This window comes from Schistocerca piceifrons, chromosome X (assembly GCF_021461385.2).
Source record: "Schistocerca piceifrons isolate TAMUIC-IGC-003096 chromosome X, iqSchPice1.1, whole genome shotgun sequence".
Taxonomy (NCBI): domain Eukaryota; kingdom Metazoa; phylum Arthropoda; class Insecta; order Orthoptera; family Acrididae; genus Schistocerca; species Schistocerca piceifrons.
This window is the reverse complement of record NC_060149.1, coordinates 716,336,832-716,355,822: the sequence shown is the minus strand read 5'-3', so window position 1 is coordinate 716,355,822 and position 18,991 is coordinate 716,336,832. Positions and strand designations below refer to the sequence as shown.

General features: G+C 45.8%; 1 protein-coding gene across 1 annotated transcript in view; it reads left to right on the top strand.

Annotated features, from left to right (window-relative positions):
* LOC124722047 overlaps positions 1–18,991 on the top strand; it is a 328,949-nt gene that overhangs the window by 268,103 nt on the left and 41,855 nt on the right. The window contains exons 4-6 of the mRNA XM_047247237.1: positions 998–1,177; positions 8,475–8,581; positions 16,811–16,971. Coding sequence (XP_047103193.1) covers positions 998–1,177; positions 8,475–8,581; positions 16,811–16,971 — 448 coding nt within the window. The remainder of the gene's footprint in view (positions 1–997; positions 1,178–8,474; positions 8,582–16,810; positions 16,972–18,991) is intronic.

The following is an 18,991-nucleotide window of genomic DNA, read 5'->3' as shown; positions in this document are numbered from 1 at the left end:
TTGAATTTGTTGCGTCGACGTTTACACATGTAACTACACAAAATTCAGCTACTGCAAGCTCCTCGTGAAGGTGACAAACAACAATGTGTCGATTCTGTAATTTCGTTCTTGGCGAAATGGAGGATCAGTTTTCTTCCACGCTTAGTGTTTAGTGACGTGGCAACATTCCATTGAAAAGGAAAGGTGAAACGTCATAATATGAGAATATGGGGTACGGAACAGCCACAAGTAGTTGTACAGCATGGGAGGGACTCTTCAAATTTAATGTGTTTTGTGCAGTTTCACGGGAAAAGGTGTTGGTCCATTTTTCTTTGCCAAGAACACTGTTACAGGAAGCACATATCTCGATATGCTTGAGAACTTTTTTTTCCCACAATTGGAGACTGATGCGAACGACTTCATTTACCAACAGGATGGGGCACCGCCACACTGGCATCTGGAAGTGTGGGAATTTTTAAATCAAAGTCTAACTGAACAGTGGATAGGTCGCACTGGACCAAGGTTCAGCCTTACATTACTGGCCTCCAAGGTGACCGGAGCTGACTGTATGTAATTATTTCTTGTGGGGATTTATAAAAGACTGTTTACGTGCGTCCGTTACAAACAACAATGAAAAAAGTGAGTCATCGCGTAACAGCAGCTGTGGAAGTTGCAACTCAAGACAAGCTCGCTGCTGTGTGAGAACAATCTGAGTACCGGGTTGACATAATGCTGTGCATCTCAAGGGTGTGTGAAAAGGTATGAAAAAACTTTTTGAGTTTCCTGTTCATCAAAAAACAAAATTGATCGTATACGTTTATTAGTTTCAGAAATACGTGTCAAAGCGGATAATTCTTTCTGATACACCCTGTATTTTAGACTAGTGCCTGAAGATGAGCAGTATTCGAAATTACAATTGCAGCTGTGAGCGTGTTCAGTACTTAAATGTATTCAGCTCATTGACGAATTAGTGTTTCTCGCTACTGGGAGCCTTTTGAGGACACTGTGGTTGTTGCAGAGTCGCACGACTCTGGCGGCGAGCCGATCCGGCCGGAGTACTGCCCGATCAACGGGCGCTTCACGTTCACGTACAGCGGCGTGGGCGGCGAGTGCCCGGTGCCTGTGTCGGAGCTCGACAACTGCCCGTCAGGCGCCAGCCTCAGCCTGCGCTTCCGCAGGTGCTCCTTCGCCGACTACAGTAAGTAGCTGCACTCTCTTGATTTATTTTGAAACTAATAGTTGTTGTTTTTTATCAGTCTGAGGACTAGCTTGATGCACCTACCCATGCTACCCTGTGCAAGTATCTTCATCTGCGAATAACTATTTATTGCAACAACACACTCACTCACTCACTCACTCACTCACTCACTCACTCACTCACTCACTCACTCACTCACTCACTCACTCACTCACTCACTCACTCACTCACTCACTCACTCACTCACTCACTCACTCACTCACTCACTCACTCACTCACTCACTCACTCACTCACTCACTCACTCACTCACTCACTCACTCACTCACTCACTCACTCACTCACTCACTCACTCACTCACTCACTCACTCACTCACTCACTCACTCACTCACTCACTCACTCACTCACTCACTCACTCACTCACTCACTCACTCACTCACTCACTCACTCACTCACTCACTCACTCACTCACTCACTCACTCACTCACTCACTCACTCACTCACTCACTCACTCACTCACTCACTCACTCACTCACTCACTCACTGGTTTCCTCCAGTACTAAACTGACGATCCCTTGAGTCTCAGAATGTGTCCTATCTTCCGATCTGTTCTTCTAGGCAGGTTGTACCGCAAATTTCCCTTCTCCCCAATTCTATTCAGTATCTCCTCATTAGTTAAGTGATCTATCCTGCGGCATTCTTATGTAGCATCACATTTCAAAAGCTCTTTTTCTCTTCTAGTCTGAACTGTTGATCTTCCATGTTTCACTTCCGTACATGGCTAAACCCCATTCAAATACTTTCCGAAAAGACTTCCTAACACTTAAATCCATTGTCGATGTCAACAAATTTCTTTCCTGCAGAAACGCGTTTCTTGCCATTTTATATCCTCTCTACTTAGGCTGTCAGTTATTTTGCTGCCCAAATAGCAAAACTCATCCACTAGGTATTGTACGTGTCTCGTTTCATAGTCCAATTCCTTCAGCAGAACCCGAATTAATTCGGCTGCATTCCATTATCCTTATTTTGCTTTCGTTGACCATGTATCATCCTTTCAAGACAGTATCCATTTGGTTCAACTGCTCTTCCAAGTCCTTTGCTGCCTGTGACAGAATTAGTGTCATCGGCGAAACCTCGTAGTTTTATTTTTTTCTTCCTAAACTTCAATTCCTACTCCAAATTTTTCTTTGGTTTCCTTTACTGCTTGCTCAGTGTAAAGACAATAACAACGAATATAGGCTACAACCCCATCTCACTTTCTCAACCCCTGAAGCTCCCTCCACTCATAATGTTGTTGTCTGGTTTCTGTAAAATTTGTAAATTGCCTTTCGTTCCCTGTATATTACCACTCTACTTTAAGGATTTCAAAGAAAGTATTAAAGTCAATGTAGTCAAAAGCTTTCTCTTAATCTACAAATGCTATAAACGTAGGTTTGCCTTCCCTCTATCTATCTTAAGTTGTAGGGTCAGTATTGCCTCTCGTGTGTCCACATTTCTCCGGAATCCAAACTAATCTTCCCTGAGGTTGACTTCTACCAGTTTTTTCGTTCTTCTGTAAAGAATTCGTGTTAGTATTTTGTAACCATGAATTACTAAACTGATAGTTCGATCATATTCACACCTGTCAGCACCTGCTTTCTTTGCGACTAAAATTACTACATTCATCTTGAAGTCTGAGTTGTATTTCGCCTGTCCCATACATCTTGCACGCAAGATTAAGAGTGTTGACTTTGTTTCGCAGTTCAGCGGACACACCAGGAACCGCGGTGTTGGCCGTCGAATGGCGCTAGCTGCGCAGCATTTGTGCACCGCCGCCGTCAGTGTCAGACAGTTTGCCGTGGCATACGGAGCTCCATCGCAGTCTTTAACACTGGTAGCATGCCGCGACAGCGTGGACGTGAACCGTATGTGCAGTTGACGGACTTTGAGCGAGGGCGTATAGTGGGCATGCGGGAGGCCGGGTGGACGTACCGCCGAATTGCTCAACACGTGGGGCGTGAGGTCTCCACAGTACATAGATGTTGTCGCCAGTGGTCGGCGGAAGGTGCACGTGCCCGTCGACCTGGGACCGGACCGCAGCGACGCACGGATGCATGCCAAGACCGTAGGATCCTACGCAGTGCCGTAGGGGACCGCACCGCCACTTCCCAGCAAATTAGGGACACTGTTGCTCCTGGGGTATCGGCGAGGACCGTTCGCAACCGTCTCCATGAAGCTGGGCTACGGTCCCGCACACCGTTAGGCCGTCTTCCGCTCACGCCCCAACATCGTGCAGCCCGCCTCCAGTGGTGTCGCGACAGGCGCGAATGGAGGGACGAATGGAGACGTGTCGTCTTCAGCGATGAGTCGCTTCTGCCTTGGTGCCAATGATGGTCGTATGCGTGTTTGGCGCCGTGCAGGTGAGCTCCACAATCAGGACTGCATACGACCGAGGCACACAGGGCCAACACCCGGCATCATGGTGTGGGGAGCGATCTCCTACACTGGCCGTACACCACTGGTGATCGTCGAGGGGACACTGAATAGTGCACGGTACATCCAAACCGTCATCGAACCCATCGTTCTACCATTCCTAGACCGGCAAGGGAACTTGCTGTTCCAACAGGACAATGCACGTCCGCATGTATCCCGTGCCACTCAACGTGCTCTAGAAGGTGTAATTCAACTACCCTGGCCAGCAAGATCTCCGGATCTGCCCCCATTGAGCATGTTTGGGACTGGATGAAGCGTCGTCTCACGTGGCCTGCACGTCCAGCACGAACGCTGGTCCTACTGAGGCGCCAGGTGGAAATGGCATGGCAAGCCGTTCCACAGGACTACATCCAGCATCTCTACGATCGTCTCCATGGGAGAATAGCAGCCTGCATTGCTGCGAAAGGTGGAGATACACTGTACTAGTGCCGACATTGTGCATGCTCTGTTGCCTGTGTCTATGTGCCTGTGGTTCTGTCAGTGTGATCATGTGATGTATCTGACCCCAGGAATGTGTCAATAAAGTTTCCCCTTCCTGGGACAATGAATTCACGGTGTTCTTATTTCAATTTCCAGGAGTGTATTATATTCCGGTTGCCAACATTGACCTCTACCCATATTAACTCACACTAAGTCCGGTTTTAGCTTGTGTCCGGTTTTAGCTTGTGTCCGGTTTTAGCTTGTGTCCGGTTTTAGCTTGTGTCCGGTTTTAGCTTGTGTCCGGTTTTAGCTTGTGTCCGGTTTTAGCTTGTGTCCGGTTTTAGCTTGTGTCCGGTTTTAGCTTGTGTCCGGTTTTAGCTTGTGTCCGGTTTTAGCTTGTGTCCGGTTTTAGCTTGTGTCCGGTTTTAGCTTGTGTCCGGTTTTAGCTTGTGTCCGGTTTTAGCTTGTGTCCGGTTTTAGCTTGTGTCCGGTTTTAGCTTGTGTCCGGTTTTAGCTTGTGTCCGGTTTTAGCTTGTGTCCGGTTTTAGCTTGTGTCCGGTTTTAGCTTGTGTCCGGTTTTAGCTTGTGTCCGGTTTTAGCTTGTGTCCGGTTTTAGCTTGTGTCCGGTTTTAGCTTGTGTCCGGTTTTAGCTTGTGTCCGGTTTTAGCTTGTGTCCGGTTTTAGCTTGTGTCCGGTTTTAGCTTGTGTCCGGTTTTAGCTTGTGTCCGGTTTTAGCTTGTGTCCGGTTTTAGCTTGTGTCCGGTTTTAGCTTGTGTCCGGTTTTAGCTTGTGTCCGGTTTTAGCTTGTGTCCGGTTTTAGCTTGTGTCCGGTTTTAGCTTGTGTCCGGTTTTAGCTTGTGTCCGGTTTTAGCTTGTGTCCGGTTTTAGCTTGTGTCCGGTTTTAGCTTGTGTCCGGTTTTAGCTTGTGTCCGGTTTTAGCTTGTGTCCGGTTTTAGCTTGTGTCCGGTTTTAGCTTGTGTCCGGTTTTAGCTTGTGTCCGGTTTTAGCTTGTGTCCGGTTTTAGCTTGTGTCCGGTTTTAGCTTGTGTCCGGTTTTAGCTTGTGTCCGGTTTTAGCTTGTGTCCGGTTTTAGCTTGTGTCCGGTTTTAGCTTGTGTCCGGTTTTAGCTTGTGTCCGGTTTTAGCTTGTGTCCGGTTTTAGCTTGTGTCCGGTTTTAGCTTGTGTCCGGTTTTAGCTTGTGTCCGGTTTTAGCTTGTGTCCGGTTTTAGCTTGTGTCCGGTTTTAGCTTGTGTCCGGTTTTAGCTTGTGTCCGGTTTTAGCTTGTGTCCGGTTTTAGCTTGTGTCCGGTTTTAGCTTGTGTCCGGTTTTAGCTTGTGTCCGGTTTTAGCTTGTGTCCGGTTTTAGCTTGTGTCCGGTTTTAGCTTGTGTCCGGTTTTAGCTTGTGTCCGGTTTTAGCTTGTGTCCGGTTTTAGCTTGTGTCCGGTTTTAGCTTGTGTCCGGTTTTAGCTTGTGTCCGGTTTTAGCTTGTGTCCGGTTTTAGCTTGTGTCCGGTTTTAGCTTGTGTCCGGTTTTAGCTTGTGTCCGGTTTTAGCTTGTGTCCGGTTTTAGCTTGTGTCCGGTTTTAGCTTGTGTCCGGTTTTAGCTTGTGTCCGGTTTTAGCTTGTGTCCGGTTTTAGCTTGTGTCCGGTTTTAGCTTGTGTCCGGTTTTAGCTTGTGTCCGGTTTTAGCTTGTGTCCGGTTTTAGCTTGTGTCCGGTTTTAGCTTGTGTCCGGTTTTAGCTTGTGTCCGGTTTTAGCTTGTGTCCGGTTTTAGCTTGTGTCCGGTTTTAGCTTGTGTCCGGTTTTAGCTTGTGTCCGGTTTTAGCTTGTGTCCGGTTTTAGCTTGTGTCCGGTTTTAGCTTGTGTCCGGTTTTAGCTTGTGTCCGGTTTTAGCTTGTGTCCGGTTTTAGCTTGTGTCCGGTTTTAGCTTGTGTCCGGTTTTAGCTTGTGTCCGGTTTTAGCTTGTGTCCGGTTTTAGCTTGTGTCCGGTTTTAGCTTGTGTCCGGTTTTAGCTTGTGTCCGGTTTTAGCTTGTGTCCGGTTTTAGCTTGTGTCCGGTTTTAGCTTGTGTCCGGTTTTAGCTTGTGTCCGGTTTTAGCTTGTGTCCGGTTTTAGCTTGTGTCCGGTTTTAGCTTGTGTCCGGTTTTAGCTTGTGTCCGGTTTTAGCTTGTGTCCGGTTTTAGCTTGTGTCCGGTTTTAGCTTGTGTCCGGTTTTAGCTTGTGTCCGGTTTTAGCTTGTGTCCGGTTTTAGCTTGTGTCCGGTTTTAGCTTGTGTCCGGTTTTAGCTTGTGTCCGGTTTTAGCTTGTGTCCGGTTTTAGCTTGTGTCCGGTTTTAGCTTGTGTCCGGTTTTAGCTTGTGTCCGGTTTTAGCTTGTGTCCGGTTTTAGCTTGTGTCCGGTTTTAGCTTGTGTCCGGTTTTAGCTTGTGTCCGGTTTTAGCTTGTGTCCGGTTTTAGCTTGTGTCCGGTTTTAGCTTGTGTCCGGTTTTAGCTTGTGTCCGGTTTTAGCTTGTGTCCGGTTTTAGCTTGTGTCCGGTTTTAGCTTGTGTCCGGTTTTAGCTTGTGTCCGGTTTTAGCTTGTGTCCGGTTTTAGCTTGTGTCCGGTTTTAGCTTGTGTCCGGTTTTAGCTTGTGTCCGGTTTTAGCTTGTGTCCGGTTTTAGCTTGTGTCCGGTTTTAGCTTGTGTCCGGTTTTAGCTTGTGTCCGGTTTTAGCTTGTGTCCGGTTTTAGCTTGTGTCCGGTTTTAGCTTGTGTCCGGTTTTAGCTTGTGTCCGGTTTTAGCTTGTGTCCGGTTTTAGCTTGTGTCCGGTTTTAGCTTGTGTCCGGTTTTAGCTTGTGTCCGGTTTTAGCTTGTGTCCGGTTTTAGCTTGTGTCCGGTTTTAGCTTGTGTCCGGTTTTAGCTTGTGTCCGGTTTTAGCTTGTGTCCGGTTTTAGCTTGTGTCCGGTTTTAGCTTGTGTCCGGTTTTAGCTTGTGTCCGGTTTTAGCTTGTGTCCGGTTTTAGCTTGTGTCCGGTTTTAGCTTGTGTCCGGTTTTAGCTTGTGTCCGGTTTTAGCTTGTGTCCGGTTTTAGCTTGTGTCCGGTTTTAGCTTGTGTCCGGTTTTAGCTTGTGTCCGGTTTTAGCTTGTGTCCGGTTTTAGCTTGTGTCCGGTTTTAGCTTGTGTCCGGTTTTAGCTTGTGTCCGGTTTTAGCTTGTGTCCGGTTTTAGCTTGTGTCCGGTTTTAGCTTGTGTCCGGTTTTAGCTTGTGTCCGGTTTTAGCTTGTGGCCTTGTGTGGTGAGGGGGCTACAACCAACAGGGTACATGGCGGCCCCAACACAACGGACTGGCTACCGTGCTGGATATCAGATACAAACGAGCTAAGAAGTCCGTTATCGTCGACAGCGCAGAAAGCGATACTGCACAGAGGATGGAGGAAAACGCACCCAGGAGGGTGGCCTCGCCCAACAGCTGGAGAATGAGCGGAGGTGCAGAGCCACTTCGACGAAGGATGCGAGAGGTCTCAGCGCATGATGGACACTAGGCACCATGTAAGGCGCCCTTCCCCAGTTGGCTCGCTTTTCGGGAAAATTTTGAAAAATGGAGGTCAAACCCTCCAGGGGACTATAACATAAAGGCCGAAACGTGAGAGACTCCTTTTAGTCGCCTCTTAAGACAGGCATGAAGACCTCGGGCCTATTCTAACCCCAGGACCAGCGGGGGGGGGGGGGGGGTCGCTAAATCACCCGACCTTGACTTCGTGAAAACTGTCGGGGATTACATGGAATAGGGGATGAAACTGATCGGTCAGCATCCCTGAAATCAGTCAACTCTAATCACGGTTAGTGGGGGTGGCGGGTTCGATTCCCGGCAGGGTCAGGGATTTTCTCTGCCTCGTGATCACTGGGTGTTGTGTGATGTCCTTAGGTTAGTTAGGTTTAAGTAGTTCTAAGTTCTAGGGGACTGATGACCATAGATGTTAAGTCCCATAGTGCTCAGAGCCAGTGGGGGTGGTAAACAGTATTAGTATAATGTCTTCAGGGTGTCACTTATTTATTTATTTTCTTTGTCTGGTGTGCTGACATTGGCTACGCTGTAGAAGATCAGTTTTTCTTGCAAAGGATTGGCTAATGGAATTTAATATGTTAAAGTGCATGTGTATTATCATTCTGTTACCTTCATGATCATATCGTATTTTCCTCGTCCTCCTCCTTTCTCTTGTTTTCGTCCTCCTCCCTTTCACATGTTTTTCTCCTCCTTTCCCCTCTCTTTTCCTCGTCAGCTTTCCTTCTTCTTTCTCACCACGTTCACTGTGACTAATAACCACCACCACCACCACCACCACCACCACCACCACCTTATTATCAGCACTGAGCCTAGCTCAGCCGTCATACTTGCAGAATGCTCAGTGTGAGGCGGATTGTGCGATGTTGCAGACGTGACGTACGACTGCCTGGGGCACTGGGAGGGCCCGGCCAACCAACGCTACCTGTCGCTGCTGCACGCGTCCGCTGCCGACCACCAGCCGCGCTACCGCTGCGCCGTAAGTACCATCACTGCAGTTACCTCAACATTGGGACTCGGACATAAATAAGAGGTAGGATTCAGAATTCCCGTGATTTGATTTTTGCTCGAAAAAGGTTAAGGCTATACTGAATTTGCACTCTCTCCTCATACATCCTTCTTGACTCAGTGTGGCGAGTGACTAAGAACTGAGTTAATTGGTGTCCGTAGTCAGTGTCATGCTTACGCGAGTCTGCAGTTTTGCAATCGCCTACCTGTAAGAGCACCGTGTCTGTGTCAAGTTTCGAATAAAACTTGCCAAAACCTTTGCAGAAACCAAATGCCATAACAGAAATTTGGAGAAAACACCTTACGCAAGACAAGACTTTGTTGATATTCGCCCGTTTTTGAAATGATCTATCAGTTCTGATGATGAATACCATTCCCATCAACTCGCATCGCAACAGAAAATGTTCAGAAAGCGAGGGATCTGATTCTGCGGGATCGTAGACAGACCATCCGAGACATCAGTAGTAATATCTTCCGAATAAAATTTGAAATTTGTGGTAAGGTCTTATGGGACCAAACTGCTGAGGTCATCGGTCCCTAAGCTTACATACTACTTAATCTAACTTAAACTAACTTACGCTAAGGACGACACACACACACACACACACACACACACACACACACACACACACTCACTGACACACACACACACTCACTGACACACACACACACTCACTGACACACACACACACACACACACACACACACACACACACACACACACACACACACACACACACAAATGCGCGCGCGCGCGCGCTGTGACAAGACACCCTAGACCGCGCGGCTACATCTTGCGAATAAATTATGGTACATGTAAAGGTGTTCTGTCAGAAGAATTGAACGTGAAAAAAGTTAGCAGCGAAGTTGGTGCCACGAGTGCTTAAAGACGATCAGAAGTAAAATCGCGTGGAAGTCTGCAGGGAGCTTACTTAAACAACTGCTTAAAGACGTGCGGGCCGCGCAGGATTAGCCGAGCGGTCTAGGCGCTGCAATCATGGACTGTGCGGCTGATCCCGGCGGAGGTTCGAGTCCTCCCTCGGGCATGGGTGTGTGTGTTTGTCCTTAGGATAATTTAGGTTAAGTAGTGTGTAAGCTTAGGGACTGATGACCTTAGCAGTTAAGTCCCATAAGATTTCACACACATTTGAACATTTTTAAAGACGTGCGAAACTTTCTTTCGAAGATCATAACTGGTAACGAAAGTTAAGTATTTGAATATGACCCTGAGACAAAGCAGCGATTATCGTAATGGGAGAGTCCTTAATCTCGCCAAACAAAAGCTTAACAAGTAAAGAATAACAGTGAAAATAAATAAATAAATAAATAAATAAGTACTTTGTCCCTCCCAGCTAATGTTCTGTCGCGATGTTTTAAAACGTTTGAGGGAGGACATAAGAAAACTTAACAGAAGTGGCTTACGAACAATTATGTATGAGGGGGATCGAAAAGTTTGTAGCCTAACAGATAAAGAATGCCAGAAATTTCATAATACCAATTTATTTTTCGGTATGTACCCGTATGCACTAATACACTTGCGGGCACGCTCAGATAACTTCCGCATACTATTGGAATAAAAGGTCTTATATTTCGAGTCCAACCAAGCGTTCACAGCATCAATCACTGCAGCAGCATTGTCAAATGTTCGTCCATTGATGTCTTTTTTTAGGTTTGCCGGTCGTTGTGGCCGAGCGGTTCTAGGCGCTTCAGTCTGGACCCGCGCGACCGCTACGGTCGCAGGTTCGAATCCTGCCTCGGGCATGGATGTGTGTGATGTCCTTAGGCTAGTTAGGTTTAAGTAGTTCAAAGTTCTAGGGGACTGATGACCTCAGAAGTTAAGTCCCATAGTGCTCAGAGCCATTTTTTAGGTTTGGGAAAAGAAAAAGTCTGATAGAGCAAATCTGGAGAATATGGCGGATGACGTAACAATTCGAACCCGCAGTCACGCAGAATTTCCAGTGCTGCGTGGACTTTGCGCGCCAGTGCGTTGTCCTGATGCAAAAGAACTTCGCGTGCCAATTTTCCCCGCCTTTTTTCCTTTCTCTCCTTTCAAACGGCGCAGGAGGGTGCAATAGTATGATGCATTGATAGTTATGCTCTTTTGCAAGTAATCCACCATATTTACCCCCTCTGCATCCCAGATGACTGATGCCGGCTGATTTTTTGCACCTGGAAATTTTTTGGGGTTGGGATGATAGATGTGTCTTAGGATCAAAGTGGCGAACCCACGTTTCGTCCATTATCACATACCTTGCAAGGAAGCCGTCTTCATCCGTTTCAAATTATCGGACGATTTCTTCACAGCAATGCACACGCTCCCATCCCTGATCTGCATTCAAGTCTTTCGGGACCCACCGAGATGAAACTTTCCGCATTCCCAAAATACCCACAACGATGTCATGGGCACGCCCATGGGAGATTCCATATGTGGTTTCAATGTGCTGCAACGTTGTCCGGCCATCCTGCAAAATCGTATCGTGAATTGCAGTCATTGTTTCATCATCCGCTCCTTGGTGCATCTTCCACACTCGTTCTTCCACTTTGAAGTCGGACACTGTTTTCTGCTGTTGCATAAGATGGAGCAATGTCCTAAAGTGTATTTCGCATGTCACCCGCAATTTCCTTGGACAGCATTCCCTTCAAATGAAGATATTCAATCACAGCAAGGTTCTTGATTCTTTCGGTAGTCACCATTATGCTTACACTACGGTATAAAACGCAACCTAGAGGCAAAGCTAACGAAGCCGGAGCAGCGAAATTTGACTTGCATACGCCCAAAGGGTCACTATAAAAGTAGGTAGTGGTGTTTGTGCGAGACATTACGGTAACTGTCTCGGGATAGAAACTTTTCGATCGCCTCTCATGCTCCACCGTGAAAATGCACTACCACATACAACCTACATTACTCTGGAATTTTTCAACTAGAAAGATGACAGTTGTTCTGCACCCACCTTGTTCACAAGACTTAGCTCGGAGTGACTTCTTCCTCTTTCCCAATACGAAAATGAAACTGAAGGGGACTTCTTTGAAGGTAATTGTGCAGAATAAGATCTAGGAAAGACGTAATAATTTTTAAAAATACTTCGAGGTTTTGGAAGTAGTAGGGCAAACAGTTTCAGCACGTTTTGTTAGTGTGGCGAACATTAGGGGCAAGTATGCACTCAGGACAAACCTGTTCTCCTACTTTGACAGACAGGTACTTAACTTATTGTTCTGCTTAAAGGATGCTTCCTCCCGATTGACAGGCACTAAATCTATTGCTCCTCCGCCCCCACACCACCCCACCCCACCCTACGGGAAACCTCTCCCCTCACTGATACAGGTACACTTTCAGGTCTGTGTTATTAGAATAGCCCCTCTCACTATCATGTTTGATTGATTACATAATTAAATTGATCAATTAATTAACCTCTCACCTCCTGGTAAGCTGCGCGAGATTAGCCGAGCGGTCTAAGGCACTGCAGTCATGGACTGTGCGGCTGGTCCTGGCGGAGGTTCGAGTGTGTGTGTGTGTTTGTCCTCGGGATAATTTAGGTTAAGTAGTGTGTAAGCTTAGGGACTGATGACCTTGCAGTTATGTCCCATAAGATATCACACACATTTCACTTCAACCTCTTGGTAAATCCCCTCCTCTCCCACCCTCCCTCTCGGAAATTGGCGGGAAAAAGGCGTAACTGATCGGTCATTTGGAGGGAATTAGATTATAGTGTATGGAATATTGCTTAAACAATTTATACAATGTATAGAATTGTTGTTGCTGTTGTCTTCAGTCCAGAGACTGGTTTGATGCAGCTCTCCATGCTACTCTATCCTGTGCAAGCTTCATCTCCCAGTACCTACTGCAACCTACATCCTTCTGAATATGTTTAGTGTATTCACCTCTTGGTCTCTCTCTACGATTTTTACCCTCCACGCTGCCCTCCAATACTAAATTGGTGATCCCTTGATGCCTCAGAATGTCCTACCAACCGATCCCTTCTGCTAGTGAAGTTATGCCACAAATTTCTCTTCTCCCCAATTCTATTCAATAACTCCTCATTAGTTATGTGATTTACCCATCTAATCTTCAGCATTCTTCTGTAGCACCACATTTCGAAAGCTTCTACTCTTCTTGTCTTTCATTGTCCACGTTTCACTTCCATACATGGCTACACTCCATACAAATACTTTCAGAAACGACTTCCTGACACTTAAATCTATACTCGATGTTAACAAATTTCTCTTCTTCAGAAACGCTTTCCTTGCCATTGCCAGTCTACATTTTATATCCCCTCTACTTCGACCATCGTAAGTTATTTTGCTCCCCAAATAGCAAAACTCCTTTACTACTTTAAGCGTCTCATTTCCTAATCTAATTCCCTCAGCATCACCCAATTTAATTCGACTACATTCCATTACCCTCGTTTTGCTTTTGTTGATGTTATATCCTCCCTTCAAGACACTGTCCATTCCGTTCAACTGCTCTTCAAAGGCCTTTGCTGTCTCTGACAGAATTACAATGTCATCGGCGAACCTCAATGTTTTTATTTCTTCTGCTTGGATTTTAACACCTACTCCGATTTTTTCTTTTGTTTCCTTTACTGCTTGTTCAATATACAGATTGAACAGCATCGGGGAGAGGCTACAACCCTGCCTCTCTCCCTTCCCAACCACTGCTTCCCTTTCATGCCCCTCGACTCTTATAACTAGCATCTGTTTTCTGTACAAATTGTAAATAGCCTTTCGCTCCCTGTATTTTACCCCTGCCACCTTCAGAATCTGAAAGAGTGTTCCAGTCGACATTGTCTAAAGCTTTCTCTAAGTCTACAAATGCTAGAAACGTAGGTTTTCCTTTCCTTACTCTTTCTTCTAAGATAAGTGCTAAGGTCAGTATTGCCTCACGTGTTCCAACATTTCTACGGAATCCAAACTGATCTTCACCGAGGTCGGTTTCTACCAGTTTTTATTGTTTAGTTATTTATGGCAGTGTGTGCAATATAGTTCATGGAATATTGTTTAAAGAATTTAGGGGATTCAAGGCAGTGTATGTAATTACTTATTTAAAGAAATTTTCAGGAAATCGATCGCCATCCCCGGTCTCTCCCCTCCCCACCACTATCTGGAAATTGGCGGTTCTGCGGTAGAGAGGAAGGATCTCACGAAGGAAAATTCAAGGGTATATTGTAATTTTATAAAAATATTAGTGTGCGGGGGTTGTATTTCACTTGCTCATCATTCTCTGCTGTTTGGAAAGTTGCATGTCTTGTGAGAAGTAATTACATCGATCGCATTTCTTTTTTTCCGATTGCGCAAGAAATACCGTCATGAAACACACATTACACGTAATTACACACAGTTAAAAATCTTTAGATCGCGAAGCACGCACCGCCCGGCGTCCCCTGGCCACTGGAGCTCACAGGACGCTACCTCACTAGCTCCCTGGAGTCGGGATGCACCGCGGCCCTCGGGAAGAGACTACGCCGCCGTCAGCTGCCGAACCAAGTGCAGGTGTCAGTTCGGCTCCCGCAAGGATGAGGCGGCGGCATCCCTTTGATACATGACACCTGAGAAATACCTGTCGAAATACGTGTTCACCTAGGCACTGTTGCTGGCGCAATGAAACAGAGCTGCCGGTCCAGATGTAACTGAACAGCGCGTCCATTACTTATCAGTCCCTTCCCGGAATTCGTAAAGTGCTGCAGAAATAGTTACCGTCGCTTTTGTAGGAGCTTTCGTGATGTCTCAGCTTGCCTGCATGGAAATTCGTGCCCTAACAGGACCTGTTTACGAAAATAGCACCGAATAACACCGAATGCATTCTTCCTGATGGCCCTAACGAGACACCACGTGTTCCCTTCCTGGAAATCGTGACGTCCTGCTTTCAACATACGTCTCAGAAACGGTAAACGTTCTCACCGCTAAAAGTCCTCATCATGTCTGTGCACGCTCGCGAAAACACCGTTGATCATAAAAGCATTCTTATTGTTTAGAAAGAGAGCACTGTCTAAGCACAGACAGGGGAAATTGGAACAATTACGCAAACAGAATTCGAAGGACTTCCTGCAAAAGAGAAAAATGGCTGGCATTTTCGGTGTCCTACAGCTACTGGTCTGGAGATGTCCTAATGCCACAGTGGCGGATGAGTGACGGCATCCTCGCAAGAGATGGATGGTCTGCTTCAACTTGTCTTTCAACACTTGCTTTCTCAGAACTCTCCATAGATACCTTGCCTCCATCTTGTTCGAATCAGTTTGGTGTAACTACAATTAAATATTAGGATTGCTGCCGTAGTCTGACACCGAGCAACGTACTAGACATGTCTCCTCATTACGACCGTGGTTCTGGAACGAATCTCAGCATCGACTACTCGTAATACCCAGATAGCGGTATAATCCGCGATTGCAACATTATTTTTGACCGGAGTTTCAAAAAATTGCAATCAGTAGGAGAATGCTAGTGGTTTTTGTAGTATTCAGCCTCTTACCACTTTGCGAGAAAAGCAGCGAACGGTGGATGGACTAAGTTTCCTTTTATATCCCTCTTTTTTTTTAATTGTACATATCTTGGAACAGAGTGTAAAATTTTTCCAATCTTTGTTCGATCTCTACCTTTGCTACAGGAAATAATTGGAGCAAAAACCGAAAATCAGTTATTTCAGTAACTGCTTATAATGAGCGGTTTTGACTGTCAGGTTAAACTGGCGTGGAAAAAAAATCGATATAACCGAAAACCGGATGTTGCAGCGATAACAGCCAGCCGGCCGAAGTGGCCGTGCGGTTAAAGGCGCTGCAGTCTGGTACCGCAAGACCGCTACGGTCGCAGGTTCGAATCCTGCCTCGGGCATGGATGTTTGTGATGTCCTTAGGTTAGTTAGGTTTAACTAGTTCTAAGTTCTAGGGGACAATGACCTCAGCAGTTGAGTCCCATAGTGCTCAGAGCCATTTGAACCATTTTTGATAACAGCCATCCCTCGAAAGGGATGGCGTGAGGCAGTCCATGCTCAGCCTGTTCTGACGGCTCCTGCACTTCAGTGCACGTTCCAGTAACAATATAGAAGGCAAGCAACAAACACCCGAGTCTTCCAAGAATGGAAAACCCATGTATAAAACAGTTTCAAACATTGGTTTACTTTACAAATGAGCTACTGTGTTAAATGCTTGATGTTAGGCACGTAAGCGAGAAAAAGTTTTAAAATCGTGCTTAAAGTCTGTTGAAAGTCGCTAAGAGCTCTCATTCTCAAATACCGGATGAATAGTGTCCGGGTATTTTGCACGCCATCACTTGTGCAGCTTAAAAACACAAATTCTAGCTATAATACTTCCCTTGCGTAAAATTTAGAGTATACCTCGTCTAAATACACGTACGTAAGCATCCTGTCTTATCACCTGCATCCATTCATGTCCATTGTACATTCCGACGGACTTTGACAATTCCAGCAGGACAATGCGACACCTCACACGTCCAGAATTGCTACAGAGTGGCCCCGTGAACACTCTTCTGACCACCAAACTCTCCATACATGAACATTACTGAGCATATCTGCGATGCCTTGCAACGTTCTGTTCAAGACAGATCTCCAGCCACTCGTACTCTTACGGATTTATGGACAGCCCTGCAGAATTCATGGCGTCAGTTCCCTCCAGCACTACTTCAGACATAAGTCGAGCCCATGCCATGTCGTGTTGCGGCACTTCTGCGTGCACACGGGGGCCCTACTTGATGTTAGGCAGGTGTACCAATTTCTTTGGCTCTTCGGTTTATTATTATTATTATTATTATTATTATTATTATTATTATTAAAATCTTAGCCATCTGTTTGAGGCTAAAAGTATGACGGTAAGTGTGTGTGTGTGTGTGTGTGTGTGTGTGTGTGTGTGTGTGTGTGTGTGTGTGTGTGTGCGCGCTCCCATCACTCCTGTAAAACCAGATACTGCATCCCCTCCCCTCCCTCCACCAAAACCAAAACCTACACCCATGCTTACTCTCCTCTCCCCTTCCTTCTGTAACACACACACACACACACACACACACACACACACACACACACTCACTTACTGGATGCGCACCTGCGCCCTTTCCCCTCTCCCCTTTCCCCTGCTCCTCCACACCTTCCATCCCCCTCCAAAACCAAACCCTGGATCCGCGTCTGCCTGTCTCCCATCACCTCCCCTCCGCTAACACAACCCTGTTTTGCCTGTGAGTAATATTTGATGGTGTGCAGCTGTTCCGGGAGGAGACGGAGGGCAGCGTGCTGCTGGCGTTCTCGAGCGACTCGACGTGCCGCAGCGAACTGCGGAGCGCAGCGGCTGGCCACGAGATGCTGCGCCTCGCACCCGTCAGGCCGCCCGCGTGGCCCGCCTCTGCGCGCGCCGCGCCATGCAGGTGAGCCACCACGTTCTTCTTACAACCTCCGGACAAGCGCCATAAAAATTGAAAAATAAGGTGCGCACCCTGTTACCGCCCTCATTCCTAGACTTATATTATACGAATGAAAGTTTCGTGTCGGTGGTCAGTGCATTGTTCTGGGACAAAATTAGACTAAAATTACCAAATTTAAAAAAAGTTTTTGAGATTCCCCAAAATTTCAGCTCGTGCTAAAAGTTGATATGAATCAGATTGTTGATTTATGCTACAAAACAGATTAGTTCCAAACTAATGAGAATTTGTGCATTCAGAGAACGGGCTCGGTGCAAAGTCTTCAATGATTTACAAATTTGGATCCTGACAAAGGACCTATCAGAAAGTTCTGTAATGTTATAGTCCTGTATAAAGTCAATGAACGGATCCGAAACATGCAGTCCAGTCCTTTGTGGATAATTCTGGTGTTAGAACTAAACACTGAGAAAAAGCTGAAATTTTAAATTTTGTTTCTAAAAATTCATTCAAATTTGATCATCTCAATAATATGAGATACTGCTTCATCCACCACAGAGTCACGAATGATATTGAAATAACTACTCTTAGTTTCAGAAAATAATTCTACAGGTATATACTAGAAGTGAAAAAGGCCTCTCGTTCACCACATTGGCAGATCAGTTTTCCGTGTATGATACAAGTAATGGTATATGTATATACCACAATCAGTCTTAATGTTGAAGGAATATTAATCTTGTGACATTCATTAATTAGGGACACATTTTGAGGTACTACTGCGCATCATCAGGCATTATTATGGCATGGAAGTCACTTATATCTTTTTTGTGCTACTAATATTATTAACTAGACCACCACTAATTTGTTTGTTGCTGGGGTCTTAATTGCACTTACAGTATGTGCTAATATAGTCAATTGCCAAACTATACTATATGCACATATTATTGATTACTATATTGCAGGCCATACAAATGGAAACAAAAGGAAGCATCTTTACCAATCTATGAAATTGCTGAATTCATATGCCATTTTGCATAAAATATACTTTGGTACTAGTCCTTTTCCTGCCTCACACATGACCAAGAAAACAATTCTACAAACTCAAGGACAAGACCATTTTATTGACAAGTAGGGTGATATGTAGTTCATCACTATAGGAGTATATGATAACAAATTCAGACCAAATGAAACGTACATCACAGGAAAGAGTGCTCAAGTAGTTGCATCAACACACAGTGTACCTGCCCCTTCTCTGCGGAAATGCAGGCCTGTATTCTTGTGTGCAAATGGCATCCTGTGATACTGTTCCAAGCATCTTGCACCTTCTGTTGCAATTTGGTGGTGATGGTTCTTGCAGGCTCTAGGGAACAGGTAATTTCCTGCTTCGTTATGTCCCTTATGTGTTCAGTTGGCAACATATCTGATGATACTGCTGGCCAGGGCAGTTGTACACCATGTTGCATCACAGCAGCTGTATACGGACATGCATTCTTTTTGCTGAAAAAGAAAACCAACTTGCGGTCAAAAAAAAATAGTTGTATGGGGATAACAACCTGGCTAATGTAGTGGGCACTGGTTACTTTACCTGCAGAAACACCAAACGAGACTGTGAGTTGTAACTGATGACCCCTGCACTATTAAGCCTGTCGTGACTTGTGTGTGGATACACTTTATAATATGCTGTTCACCAGGCCTATGCTGTACAAATGTACCTGTACATCCATCACTCCCAACAGACAGAACATACTGTCATCACTGACAATATCAGAGTGCCATTGCACCCTCCAATTGACCCTTTCATGACATCAGAGTAGCCCTGCTTGGTGATGGTGTGGTGTCAGTGCTAGTCTGGCCAGAGTTGCACGTGATCTTAGTCCTGCTGCAGACAGAGTTCACGACGGTTCTTGGTGACACAGCAGGTTCTACATGTTATGCGGAAAAGGAACTCTAACTTCCAGTCAAAAAGAAAAAGGCAGTTATATGGGGATGATAACCTGCACAATACAGTGGGTACTGGTTACTTACTGGA